The sequence below is a fragment of the Apium graveolens genome, chromosome 3 (genome assembly GCF_009905375.1).
Source record: "Apium graveolens cultivar Ventura chromosome 3, ASM990537v1, whole genome shotgun sequence".
Classification (NCBI taxonomy): domain Eukaryota; kingdom Viridiplantae; phylum Streptophyta; class Magnoliopsida; order Apiales; family Apiaceae; genus Apium; species Apium graveolens.
The window spans coordinates 283,257,000-283,271,093 of NC_133649.1; the positions used below are offsets into that span (position 1 = coordinate 283,257,000).

General features: G+C 35.4%; 2 protein-coding genes across 2 annotated transcripts; one reads left to right on the forward strand and one right to left on the reverse strand.

Annotated features, from left to right (window-relative positions):
* The first annotated feature begins 6,259 nt into the window (after nucleotides 1–6,259).
* On the forward strand, nucleotides 6,260–6,853 carry LOC141715091 (uncharacterized). Its single transcript, XM_074518575.1, has one exon. It carries the CDS (start codon nucleotides 6,260–6,262, stop codon nucleotides 6,851–6,853), a length of 594 nt encoding a protein of 197 aa, XP_074374676.1.
* Nucleotides 6,854–10,565: 3,712 nt separating this feature from the next.
* Nucleotides 10,566–13,199, reverse strand: LOC141715092 (G2/mitotic-specific cyclin-2-like). Its single transcript, XM_074518576.1, has 11 exons — nucleotides 13,141–13,199; nucleotides 12,920–13,051; nucleotides 12,757–12,819; nucleotides 12,599–12,647; nucleotides 12,398–12,505; nucleotides 12,198–12,317; nucleotides 11,969–12,058; nucleotides 11,671–11,892; nucleotides 11,472–11,570; nucleotides 10,936–11,114; nucleotides 10,566–10,854 (listed from the first exon to the last, which is right to left on the reverse strand). The coding sequence occupies exons 1-11, from the start codon at nucleotides 13,197–13,199 to the stop codon at nucleotides 10,716–10,718; spliced, it is 1,260 nt and encodes a 419-aa protein (XP_074374677.1). The 3' UTR covers nucleotides 10,566–10,715.
* Nucleotides 13,200–14,094: the final 895 nt, after the last annotated feature.

A 14,094-nucleotide genomic window follows, 5' to 3' on the forward strand; every position in this document is an offset into this window, starting at 1 on the left:
TTTGATAAAAAAATTAGGGAAAAAAATTAAAGAAGCTATATTTATATGTACCCGAACATGCTTTCTTAGAAGGAAATGTGAACTATTTTAAGGAAGAATGATTTTTATATTTTTTATAAATATAGTTATTTACTCCAAAATTTAAAATTTGTAACTTTATATAGTAATATTTCTACACTACTTTTATAGTAAAATTTAAAATTTGTAACTATTTTAATGTAATTGTTTACTCATGTTGTAACTGTTTATCATGTTCCCATTTTATGTAATACGTAATGTGCAATTTATGTGCTTGAATTTCGAGGAATAATTAGAGCTAGGCAGGGTACTCTTCATTTCATAAAACTGATAAATATTTTGTAAATCCAAATAGAAGTTGCACAAATTAAATAAACAATTCGAAATATAATGAAGTACATATAGAAAGCCTATGAAAGAGGTGCAACTGTTATAACTACTGACAAGACAATCATCGACAGTACCTGCCACCGGTGTGACAGATCCTCCCATGGCCCTTCACCGCTCTGGGGGGATGCTACCTAACCTGCACATCATGAGGCTCTTCGTCATCACCATTATCGTCCTCACAAACGATAGGGGAGACATATCTACTCCCAGAGGTATCATGCGACATGAATGGCTGAAAACCCCTCTCTAGTGTCTGAAAGGAAGAACCACTACCATATGTCCCGCCCCAGAAACCCTCACCTGTCTGAGAATGCTGAAAAGTAGAGGAATGAGTACCATGAAACCCCTGAGAAGTCTGTCCAACCTCCACTGATCAAGCTCGTAATGAACTCCATGAGCTGAATGTCTCTGCACATGTACAACCTCCACTGGGACCATCCACCAAAAACAATATTGCATTTTACAAAGATATGTTCAGTTTAAGTAAATAATGGAGGAAATTTTTATAGTTTAGTTATTTACCTAAGTGCACGGGTGTGACAGCCTCAATCTCGGGGGTTAGGAAATGAGGACTCACACACCTCTAATCTAATAATTAAATATGCATAAACCCCGATTAACTACTAACAGTATCAACAGGATAAAGTTTGAGACAAGATTACAACTACCAATCACAAAATACAACTTACAAACCCGAAATATTATTAAATAAACAATATCGATTCTGGTCGGGAACCGACAGATAACCCATTGTATCTTTAAACATTTCCTTCTAGGCGCGAGCTCACTCTTAATTACCACTACCTGCTCTGGCAACCGAAAGCCCTCAACACGGTAGGGACCACAAGGTACGCTCTTACGAGCAGTGCGCCTAAGCCTGGCCATCTTCTTGCTTAACTTCCATGGTTAGATTAAAACAAAACAAATGAGTATAAAACTCAGCAAGTAACTATATAGCAGTTGTACAATATCAAATTACAATATGTTTTACCAAACTCAGGGCATTCTACTTTATTTGATCTAGGTGGCAGATTTCTATCTTTTGGGTTAAGGAAAGGTTTTGGAAGAATAATGTGGGGCTTTCAAGGAACAAGGCTCAAAGCAGGACAAAAGCCGACATTCATCACAAATCATTAAAGGATCAAAATAGATCTTTCAATAGAGGAAAGCAACAATATTTCATTATATGGAATCAATCATATGATCAACAAATGCAAGAATCAGGGTTCTCGAGCTTCAAGCTTCACATTAACATAATCAACTCTTTTCAAAGCAATATAAACCATTTTCATTTTCAAGAATCAATTTATTGAACAGAAAGTTTCAGTTCCCTTTTTAAATAATCATTTAGAACCCTTGATTGGATCATTTTCTCTTTCCATTTCATTATAATACGGGTGATCAGCCCGTACCGACCTCCATCCGGTCTTTAAGGTACCAATCGACATAATTTCAGCCTTAAATTGGACTAGCCCCGCTAGCCTCTTACCATGACTGGACTAGTCCCACTAGCCTCTTACGTCCCAATCCAATTCATCAGAAATTCATTTGGAAAACCTTGAGTTGGAAAAACAATTATGTTTTCTAAAACTCATTTTATCATTACCAAGAATTTGAAATCATTCGAACTCTTTCAAGTCGAAACTCATTCTTAAATCAGATTTTAAGGAAACAAAGTTCAGGGAGTGATTCAAAGATACGCAAGGAACAATTCATAAGAATTCTGTATCAGGGATAACAAAGCACTTAAGTTAGAAGGATCGACATTTGTTTAGGGATTATTAGGGTGATCAGGAAAACATGGTATCATTAGACAGGGTTAACAAGGATAATAAGTGGGTTCAATATATTTCATGGCTCAATACATAATTTGAACAGGAAAGACAGATTATCAAAGGGTGGAATCAATAAGCTTATCAATAACAGATTATCAAGAACAAGGGTACTTCAAATCAATATCAGGGTTTCATAATTAAATAATTCAATACTCTACATGGTATGAACAACATTCTCTTTATAACCATTCACACAAGTAATTAGAGTTACTTGCCTGGATTTGCTTTCCTGAAGGTTGAACTACTGCCACCTAGTATACCCTTTCTTTTCCTAGCCTGAATGCCCTCACGCTCCGAATCTACAATAAAACCAAACCTTAATCAGATTCTCAACTCTCGTTCCCGGAACGATCACTCTATACGATAACTCGATTATATCCTTGACTCGAGTACACGAATATAGCTAATACACATAAGCACATAACACATAGCACATTCCTTCTCGTAACCTTTATATCTTTATATACTTAATAATCGAAGCGCACTTGCTTAATCTTAGCTATTTCTCAAATCACACTAATATAACTTTATGAGTACATGATTTATTCACAACCAAACATTTACGACCATAGCTATCACTTATAGCTCTTTTTTAATATCAAACGATTTAATTCCCTTTTTCTTTTACTCCTTAATTCAAACCAAACATACAAAACACATCCAATATATTCGATTTCAATCTCACACAATCATGCACAACTAATGCAATTTACAAGATTCATTTACTCACTTTAACCTTGTCCTTTTTAATCGAAAAAAATCCGAATCACAAACACATTAAAAGTCAAAATCAACAACTTCTTTTAATCATCAAAATTCGAACATAAACACTACCCCATCTTTATCATGCAATCAAGTTCTCACTAGCCGTTAATATAATTGACAAAAACCAACTTAATTCCTCTTTTTATTCATTAGAACCCATTCGGGTTTTCCATAAATCAAACATGCAAGAATGGATTTTGACATGCAAGGTTATATATCACATTTCCTACTTGTTTTAGTCCTTAACTAGATCATTCCATTCACTTAAACACCAAATCATGCATCACCTAGCGATTCTAACTTTAATTAACTCATTCAACCAACATGCATTCACTTAATCAACAATTAACCCCTTTTAAACTCATTTTCCATTCGGCAAGACTCAAATTCACAACTCAAGGACTAAACATTGACATGCACCACTTGATCTTCTTTAAAACTAACATGCAATCACTCTTTAGGCTATTTAAGCTTAGTGTTCACCAAGGTCAACTTACAAAAATCAAATTCCTCTTTTAATTAGCAAAAAGCCGAAGTAAAAACTCACATGCAAACCTTAATTTTTGATTTTCTAAGCAACAATCATTTACACACATCCATTTACTTCCTAACACAATCAATGGAATCATTTTATCAAGCACACACTCGAGTTTTAACAAAGAAACAAAAACCCTTTTTCAAGCTTTCAAGAAACCATAACATGCAAAGCTAAAATCAAATTATCATATCATAGAAACTCCACCGGCTCTCCTTTGGATCATGGCCAGTGGTGGTCGAACTTGAGAGAGCCCATAACGGGTCTCCTCTCGAGTTTATGACCCCAAAAGTGCTTGAATTCACTCTCATGGTTTTGCATCAAGAAATTGTTTTCCTTGAACACCACCATAGTGATTAACCAACAAAACTTCTATAAACACTTACATGCAAATAGGAATCGAAGAGTATACCGAAAATAAAGTCTAAAGGTAGCAATATCTTTGAGTTTGGATGAGATTTGAGGGTTGCATGCAAGTGAAGGAGATGAGAGATGGAGAGAGCCGAGAGAGAGAGAGAGTGAGAGTGTTCGAGAGAAAGAAAAGAAAAGATAAGGGAAGGGGAGAGTGAGTGCACGGGAGGAAAAAGAAAAAGGGGGAGTGAAGTGGGTTTATATACTACTAAAAACAAGGGCAAATTTGTAATCTACTAATTCCATTTTATGCTCACAGTCCCTTTTCTTTTTACTCAAATGTAACAAAATTTAAATATAAAATATATCTCTCTCGGGAAGTCGGAAATTATTGCAAATGACAATTTTAATACGTAGGCCTCGAAATTAGCTTTTTAACCATTACTCATAATAGATTTTTGAGTAGACGGTTGATTTTATATGAATTTCGCAAGCTTGCTTTAATAATAACATTTTCCACATAAAATCAATTTAAAAATGCAAAGACCAACAATTAAATTCACTCATCATTTTTAAAAAGTCTCTGGGACTACTAAGAAGATATCAGAACAAATCCCATGTTTTTATCTTATTCGGATGATTTTATAAAAATGCGCGAAGGTTAATTAAACCTTTATTTAAATCACATAATTCCTTTAAAATTCACAAAAACTGTCACAGAATACATAGCCATGCACACAGTCAAGCAATCACACATATACAGTCACATAACGACTCAGGTCTGATCATAGAATTTATCCCTCTTTAATCTTTATCCTTTTCTATGCGTACCGGGTCACGTTCAGCCTGACGGCCCGACGCTCAGCGTTTCGATTACGCTTCTCATTATCATTATCAATTGACACGTCACTTAGGACGAAATACTTTATTCAAACATTCAGTTCATTCAATCACACATACTTTACATATTATATTCTTTATCTCCCTATTAGGACGGGTTCCGTTCTACCTGACGGTCCGACACCACAGCTTAACTTCTAAGCTGACTCTTTAAATTGGAACTTTTTTATCCACGCTCCTATACTCTAATATACAGAAAAGACAATTAATCATCACTTAGTCACATAATTATAATCACATCACATAACACATACTTTATTGACTTAATTACGTCGCAAAATTCTCAATCGTCACAAAGGGGATGTCGCATGATATAATTTTCTCGATGCCTAGGAGTTAGCCTTGGGCAATGCTCGTATATCCAAACCTAATAGACCATGCAAATAGGTAAAAAATAATAAAAGTGTTTACCGTGTGCAGCAACAGAAAAATTCGTAAGTGAAAAATAGTGAAATGAAATGTACCTGCAATAGAGTCATCGGGCCACATAACTCGACGACATTCCCTATGCTAGGAATGCAAAGTCGGCTATATAGATAGGCAAGACATACACTTTCCCATCTAAAAGTACGAATTTGATCAAGGTCTCTCACATATGGAAGTAGGTGCAGGCTAATGCGGTTCCCAGACGAGTTTGGGAACAGTGACCCTACAATCAACAAAAGGTGTGCACGAATATGGAACAAGAGTTGATCATCGTAATCAAGATCACTAGCCTCTTCAAGGCATGTACAGTCACCAAACTCCCGAACCAACCAGCTGATCTTTATATTATTTGATACAATGACGCCGGCCTCGGGGGCAACACCTAGAACCTCATGTACTGAACTAGCATCAAATATCTCCCCTGCAGTGAATCAACGAATACAATCACCAAGTTAATTACAACAAAGTATGGAGAGGGAAGCATCAATTAAAGAAGTATATGGCAGCTGGGCTACAACATATGAAAGTCTTCCAATGTTCTTCGCAGCAATCTTAACATCTAATCCCGGATCTGCTGTTGAGATTGATGTTGTTCCTCATTCTGAAGAACGGGGTACGTCTGTTTGCAAGCGTATATTTTGGTGTCTCAAAGCAATGATGGATGGGTGGAATTCTTCAGGAAAAATATAGAGGGAAGATACTTGTTGCTATGGGTGTCGATTCAAACAACCACTCTTATCCCCTGTGTTATGCCCTGGTAGATGAGGAGACGCATGACAATTGGTCTTGGTTTCTGAAACTTTTGCGGAGACATGTCTGCCAACAAAGATTTGGCGTATGCATAATTTCAGACCGTGCAACAAGCATTATCTCTGTAATGAAAGATCGCTAGAATGGATTCGTTGAGCCGTTCGGCATTCATAAGTTTTGCCTCTTCCATGTCAGAAGTAACTTCAGTTCGAAGCATCCGGGCGGTAAATTACGAAAGTTGATGTGGAAAGCTCGAAGTACCACGCAAGTATGGAAATATTAAGCCTGTATGAAGAGTATTGGTGAGATATCCCCTCCGACATTGGAATATCTTCGGAAAATATCGGCCGAAAAATGGACACTGTGTTACGACACAAATGGTTATCGTTACGGACAAACTACCACAAACATCATGGAAGGCTTCAATGGAAACATACGACAGGCTCGTTTCCTTCCTGTTACTGCAATGATGGAGTATCTATTTTACAAGACTGTAAGAATTTTGGACAAACATCAAAATATTATTGAGGACAACATGCAAAGGGGGGAAGATTTGTGTTCACGTTCATCAGCTATGCTTTCTAAGATAGAAACCAAGGCTTCCGCCCACATGGTCACAACTTATAGTCGTAAGCAAGCGATGTTCAGTGTACGTACGCATCAGTACATGTTCAAAGGTGGGGTAAAGGGAGGCAATACACTAGTTGTTAAGCTGAAAGAGCGTATTTGCACGTGCGGGAAATGGGCAACACATCATATACCGTGCTCTCATGCAGTTGCAGGATGTATGAAAAATAACATTCAGTGGAAGCATCTCACTGAACCTTCTCACTACAACGGAGAACAACAAAAGTTTTATATGCCATTAATATATCCACTATAATCAACTAATATTGGAACTATCAATTACCCCTCAAATGGTAAATGTATGGTAAGTTGGTGGCCGATGAGCCCCTCAAGAAGAAGAAAAAAAAACGCGGTGAAAAGGGCCAATCCGTGAGAATAAGAACGGAGATGGATGCTTCACATTCGTCCAACAAATGCAGCGCCTGCCATCAAGAAGGTCACACAAAACGGAGTAACAAATGTCCATTGCGCCCATCTACATAAATATGATAATGTAATTTTTACCATGATTTTATTTTCAATTTCACGTGAATTCATAAGGTGGATCCACACAAAATTATATTACAAAAGTCCGCAATGATGCAAATTATTTTTAAACACCCTCACAAAAACATAACATCAAAACAACTTACTAACATCTATAAACATTCAGAATCCATCATGGATGAGAAAAAGGGAGTACGAGGATGCAATCGCAAGCTGTAGGGCTGAAAGGATACGTGAAGAGGACCAGAAGTGGGATATAAAATATGCGAAATATATTGTCAAATTTGGGGATTTTTCTCAAGGCCACGATGATGCTGGTATGGCTACAACCATCTGTCATAGCACAAAGGGGTCCCGACCCCTGGTCATCGCGTCATACACGAGCGAGTACGTACGCCTGAACCTACAGACATGGGGAGGGAGGTCATATGCATACATCCCCTCAGATACGAGAAGATGAGGATGTAGATGATGAGATTGCTAACAAAAATGAAGATACAGAGTTTGATCAATACGTAGTTAATTTTGCAGATGACTAAAACATTTGAGAGTTCTTTCATTTTCTCATTTTCAGTTGCAATATATTTTTCTCATTCTATGTTTACTTATTTGATATTCCCTATAATTGTACTTTGTTCCTCATTTCAATGAAAAATGCACTCATCATCACATTTATTTGTCTACAATATTACAAAAACTTTTGTACTAATTGTGATAATGTTATTAAGCTACCCTTCAGGAAATCTGATAGAATATTCAGATTTGCAAATTTTATTAAACTACCGTGTATTAATTGTGATAATACTTATACATCCATGAAAATACCTTTCGGGAACACAATCTGTTGAATTACATATGTATGTCTCGTCAACCAATTTGTAGGGAATTCATATATTTATATTTTTTCAATTATATTATAAATTACCCACTTCATCCAAATAATTTCCACTTGCTTCCGTACCATTTTCGTGTGGTTAAAAGCCTTTTATTCAATTTTTTTTTCTTAATTTCAATTTTTTTTGTCAATGTTGGGTACAAATATTACTATGTACGGTTATAAAATTTAATTTTTGGAGTAAATAACTATATTTTTAAAAATTATAAAAATCGCTCTTCGTTATACTAATTCACATTTCCTTGTCAGCAAGCATGTTTGGATACATATAAATATAGCTTCTTTAATTTTTTTCCCTGAAATTTTCTAATCAAATAAAAGTAGTGTACTTTTACTACAACATTAAGCAAAAAAAATTGAAATTATAAGGCTATATTATGATTTCTAATGCTCCCAAAAACCTTGTTAGAATGTTATTAATCGATCAATCCACCAACCGGGAAAGCAAAAAAAGGGGGGAAAAATTAAATAGAGACTACGCAGTGGCATAGTTTGGTCCAATGCCAATTAAAGTGGCGTAGTGGCCTATTTTTGCAAAATTATGTTCAACTAGGCGATGTTCAGCTAAGCTAGTTTAACAAATCTTATGTTCAACTTGCCTAGAAATCAAATGGAGCTGAAAAAGATCATGCATCATTGATTTTATTGATTTAAACAAAATATGTTTAAACCGTGCAAAATGAGGTCAGTCAACCTAGCTATTTATTGCATAAACCCCGTTGGATATTTGTTTCCGAAACAAGACATTTAAATTGAAATAAGTAAAATTTGTGAATACCTCTTATTAAAAACATCATGAAAAACAAATCATCTCCTCGAAAGGTAGCAAGACGCTGGTTCTGCAAATTAAGACCATGCTGACCCAATCAAATTGAGTCCCTACTTAAAATCAGAGTCCAGCAGAAAATAGGCAGGTCCTGTTCTTGCAGCATATCCATATTTAGTCTTTGGCCGCGTTCTGATATTGGACCATCAGCCTGGAGCATTTCCTGTTAAGTGTGAAACAAAAAAAAACTGCTTAGTCTTGAAATCTATATACAAAGGAAGAGTAATAATATTGAGCCTACTTACATAATTTTCTCAGCCTTGTAGTGAGCTTGTCTTTCCCTCATCTTGCTCCATTGAGCTGCCTTCCCAAGTGTACACTGAGCAGTGGAAACTTGATCATCTCATACTCCACCAAGCAGAGATCGATCACGTAAAATGCAAAAATTTCCATCTGGTTCAAGATCAAGGATTAAGTTCATAGATCAAATTTGATCTATGAACTCCTGTGCAATAAATTTAAAGTAGTCCTATTCTATGATAAACAAGTAAAATTAATGCTTAACCTGACTCGAGTGAGAACTGATTATAAATTGAAGTGTGCAAAAAGCGGCTGGTCAACCTGGTTATTGTATAAACCCCATTTGGATATTTTATTCCCAAACAAGATATTTAAACTGAATTAAGTAAAATTTCAACTACTAAGTCTTGAACTCTACATATAAAGAAAGAGTAATAATATTGAACCTACCGACATTACATCTTCAGCCTTGTACCGAGTTTGTCTTTCCCTCATCTTGCTCCATTGAGAGCTGCCTTACCAAGAGTACACTGAGCAGGGAAAACAGCAGCAGCTGATAATGTCAATGGTGAAAACTTGATCATCTCATACCCCACCAAGCAAAGATCGATTATGTAAAATGCAAGAAGCTTTAGCTGGTTCAAGATCAAGAATTAAGTTGAGGGATCAAATGAAAAATGTTTTGTATTTTATGATGAGCAATTAAAATGCTCAACCGGACTACAGCAAGCACCAATTATAAACTTACTAGGATATGTATGTTTACATCAATCCTGTAATAGTATGTCGTAGGAATATCAAGGACAAATCTTATTGTCAGGTTGAGCAGCGTTCAGAAACTTCTTCATTAATGTGAAAATGAAATTTAGAAGTATGTCTTCTATTCTGTGATAAGCAGGTAAAATTTAATGCTCAACCAGACTACAGTAAGATTTGATTACAAATTTCTTATGGAATACTGTAATCATATTGCGTACATTGATCCTTCTATAACGTGTCTCAGAAAGATTAAGAAGGAACCTTACTGTCAGATTGACCAGCTTTGAAAAACCTCTTAACAAACAAGTGCATGGGTGGAACCAAGAAGTCATATATTGAACTTGTTGATCTAAAGCAAAGGAAATTAGGTAATGGCAAAGGAAAATAAGATTTAGATATTAGTATATTACATACCCGGTGTCAGATATCAGAATGAGAGCTTTGACAAGGGGTTCCAAGAGTTTGGCAAACAATAAATTCCAAAAAAAATCACAAGTACAACAAAACTGAAAATACTACTCCATTAATAAGTTGTCCTTGGAAAACCGATTGTACATGTAGCATGCCCAATCTTTCTTGCAAACGGATCATTTTTTGAGGAGGATAAGACATTAAGACTTCAAACTAGGGGAATATGAGAACTATGCACCATAAAAATTGTAATTAAAATTAGATCATATGGAAAAATATACTTGGAATTACTAATAGCTGTTTCAAAATTTTAGAATCTATTTACATTCATAATTGATTCCAAAACTGGACATTATATTGATTTAAGTAAAATTTGAAAACACATAAAACTATAAGAAGAAAACAACACGGAAAACAGATCATTATCTCAGAAGACAGCTAGCCCCCTGGCTCTGCAAATCTAACTTATGCAGACCAATCATATTGAGCCCCTACATAAAATCAGCAGTCTAGCAGAAAATGTGCGGGTTCTGTATTTGCAGCATATCCATAGTTTGCTGTGTTGTACATGTGGTAAACAGCAGTTAGTTTCCCCTTGGCTGCGTTCTGATGAAACTCAACCATCAGCCTGGAGCATTTCCTATAAAGTAGGATACAAAAACAACTACTTAGTCTTGAACTCTACATATAAAGGAAGAGTAATAAAATTGAACCTACTTACATTATATCCTCAGCCTTGTGCTGAGTTTGTATTTCCCACATCTTGCTCCATTGAGCTGCCTTCCCAAAAGTACACTGAGCAGTGAAAACAGCAGCTGCTGCTAACATCGATGGTGGATACTTGACCATCTCATACTCCACCAAGCAGAGATCGATTATGTAAAACGCAAGAAACTCCATCTGGTTCAATATCAATGATTAGGTTCAGGGATTAAATTTATTTTTTGCATTCTATGATATAAAAGGCTCAACCCGACTACAGCAAGCATAGATATTTACGTTTACATCAATCGTGGAATAATATGTCGTAGGAATATCAAAGATAAATATTTTTTTCAGGTTGAACAGCTTTCAGGAACTTCTTCATGAACACATATGTAGCTGAAATTTAAAGTTTTTCTATTCTATGATAAGCAAGTAAAATTAATGCTCAACCTGACTCGAGTAAGCACTGATTATAATTTCATTAGAGAATGCCGTAATTGTATGCGTACATTGATCCTTCTATGATGTGTGGAAGGAAAATTAAGGACCAACCTTACTGTCGGATTGAGCAGCTTTAAGAAACCTCTTGGCAAACAAGTACACAGTTGGAACCGAGAAGTCGTAGTGAAATTTGTTGATCATCAATTTTTCCTGCTAGTTGGAAGTTAAATATCCAACTCCGATTAGTAATTACACTTCGATCATGTCAGAAATTATGTAATGGCAAAGGAAAACATGTTTTGGATATTACCATTTGAAGAACCTCATTCCTGGTGTAAGCATTGTCAGATATCAGGATGAGATCTTTGACAAACGGTGCCAAGGGTTCTTCATATTTGCTTGCAAGAAGCAAGGCCGTGACTCCAACAAGCTGTAGTGTTTTCCTTACAACGGGTTGCATAGCTAAGAACCTATCGATCAGATTGACACTCAAATACAGGGTCTCAGGCCTCAAATCAAATTTGCAATGGACCTGCTCATTCCATCGAAGTGTTAATAATGTTTGCTGCATAATACTTATCATTGTAAACGTTCACTTTTATACTGACCTCAATCAACCAGTCAATGAGAATCCCTCTGAATTTCTCGTTGATATGGAGTTGACTTGCCATGTAGTTTGGTGGCACACAGAAAGAATTCTACATTAAGGATACAATTGAACAGTTAAGCATACAAGAATTTAGCTTGCATATGCTCCATATAATTTCTTAGAATCTAGTAACTTTACGAAAAAACTTTCAGAGGGAAAGTGCTACATGTTCCATAATAAGCGATTACCTCTACATTTCTGTAGTATTTGTAAAGATCATCCATGTACTCGACAACATCAATGGGAACTTTCTTGTCATCCCCATCTATGTCCATATCATCTGCATCTATCACATCCATTACGTCGTCCTATAGAAAACTGTCATAATGAAGTCTTTTCTAACACTAATAGACGAATAAGGTAACAAGACAAGGTAAAAGCATCATACCTTTAGGTCATGTCGCGCAAGCATAGGCTCGGGAAAACTGTCTCCGGCCTTGTATATATTCAGATCAATTACAGAACAATCTGTTTTGATTACTGGTTGCTTAATTTCCTATATCAAAATAATCAAGCATTAAAATTATATACTACTAACTTCCTTTTTCAAAGATGACGAAGATAATAACTTAAACTTGTAAACAAATACCTCAGCTGAAATTTCATGCTGCTTGGCGGCTATTTGTGCATCAAGCATCCTAATTCACCAAAATAATTTTAAATAAATGCAACTCACAACATCAAGATTACAGAGCACCAAATTAAACTATCTATATATAATCAGATGCCTTAATTGCGAGTACAAACCTAGTTACTGGTCGATGAAACACTGGAATCTGATCCACATTGTTACCACAAATTGCTTTCTTTCTGAATTAAAGAACAATACAAATGATCAAAGGTCAGACTATGTACTCAAATTAGAAACATCAGAAGAATTAAAAAACAAATATCAGTGTTTAGAAGTTACTCTCGCAAGGTGCCTCTCTTGGTAGCTGCAGAAGGGTAAGGTGCGGCTCTTACATTATTTTGGTTGATCGTACTTAGAGCCTTCCTGGTCGGCCTGATTTCTGCAGTAGATTTCCTAGCTCCTGCTAACAATAAGAGCGTAGAGTTTAGTACACATATAGGACCTTACCTACACACTTATAAAATCAATACACCGGGAAACATATATAATCAAAGTTCATCTTACCTTGAATATTTGAGGGCCTAGCACCACCAACACAGTTTTCATCTGATCCGGCCATTGATATTATCTAAAAAATACAATTAACACAACTATGAAAATTCAAGCAAATAAAATAAAGGCCATGCAAAATTTATAAATATATCCAATCAATGAAATGGAATTTAAAAACCAAGAATTGTAACATATGAAAACTAAGCAAACATATCTTTAATCATTAACAAAACTCAGATGATAAGATATCAAGAGATCAGAAATAAAAACACATATGCACTCATATGTAAGTGTAAAATTTACAGAAACAACATTAATAAACAAAAAGAAGATATCAATTACCTTTTCGGTAATATGTTTAATTTCCGATCTCTCTCTGTTTATCTCTCTCTCTATATATATATCAAAAGAAGCTTTCTCTCAGCACAAGTCTTAACAGGATGTGTACAAGGTATATATAGTTGATGGACTGCATGAGAGTATGAGATGTTTGCTATGTGTCCCTCATGGTATATTCAAAGAAACAGCTATCTCAACAAATTGCAACCGTTGATCATCCAAAAATTATAGTTTATTATTATAAAGAATATTTTTATGAATCCAAATTTCATAACATATATCATAAAAAATCTTTAAAGAAATCTTTTAAAAAATATTTAATGAATCCAAAACTTTTTTATGTATGTTATAAACTTAATCTAAGATAATATACGAATATGTTATAAACTTAATCTAAGATAATACACGAATATGTTATAAACTTTTTGATGTACGATTAATTTTCAATCTCTCTCAACAGAAGCTCTCTCTCAGGCCTCAGCACAAGTCTCTCAAATTTTGTGTACAAAGGTATATATAGTTGATGATGGACTGCACAAGAGTATGAGACACTTGCGGATACGTGTCCCTCTTTGCATTTCAAAAGAAACAACTATCTAGCAAATTATAACGGTTTAGATCAT

Excerpts from the sequence above, each read along its gene's own strand:
- LOC141715091 (XM_074518575.1), top strand. The coding sequence starts at position 6,260 with ATGAAGAGTATTGGTGAGATATCCCCTCCGACATTGGAATATCTTCGG.
- LOC141715092 (XM_074518576.1), bottom strand. The coding sequence starts at position 13,199 with ATGGCCGGATCAGATGAAAACTGTGTTGGTGGTGCTAGGCCCTCAAAT. Across the intron at positions 13,052-13,140 it reads CCCTCAAATATTCAAGGTAA|ATTGTTAGCAGGAGCTAGGA; the intron begins GATGAACTTTGA and ends CTCTACGCTCTT. Across the intron at positions 11,115-11,471 it reads CTGCTCAATCCGACAGTAAG|ATGGAGTTTCTTGCGTTTTA; the intron begins GTTGGTCCTTAA and ends ATATTGAACCAG.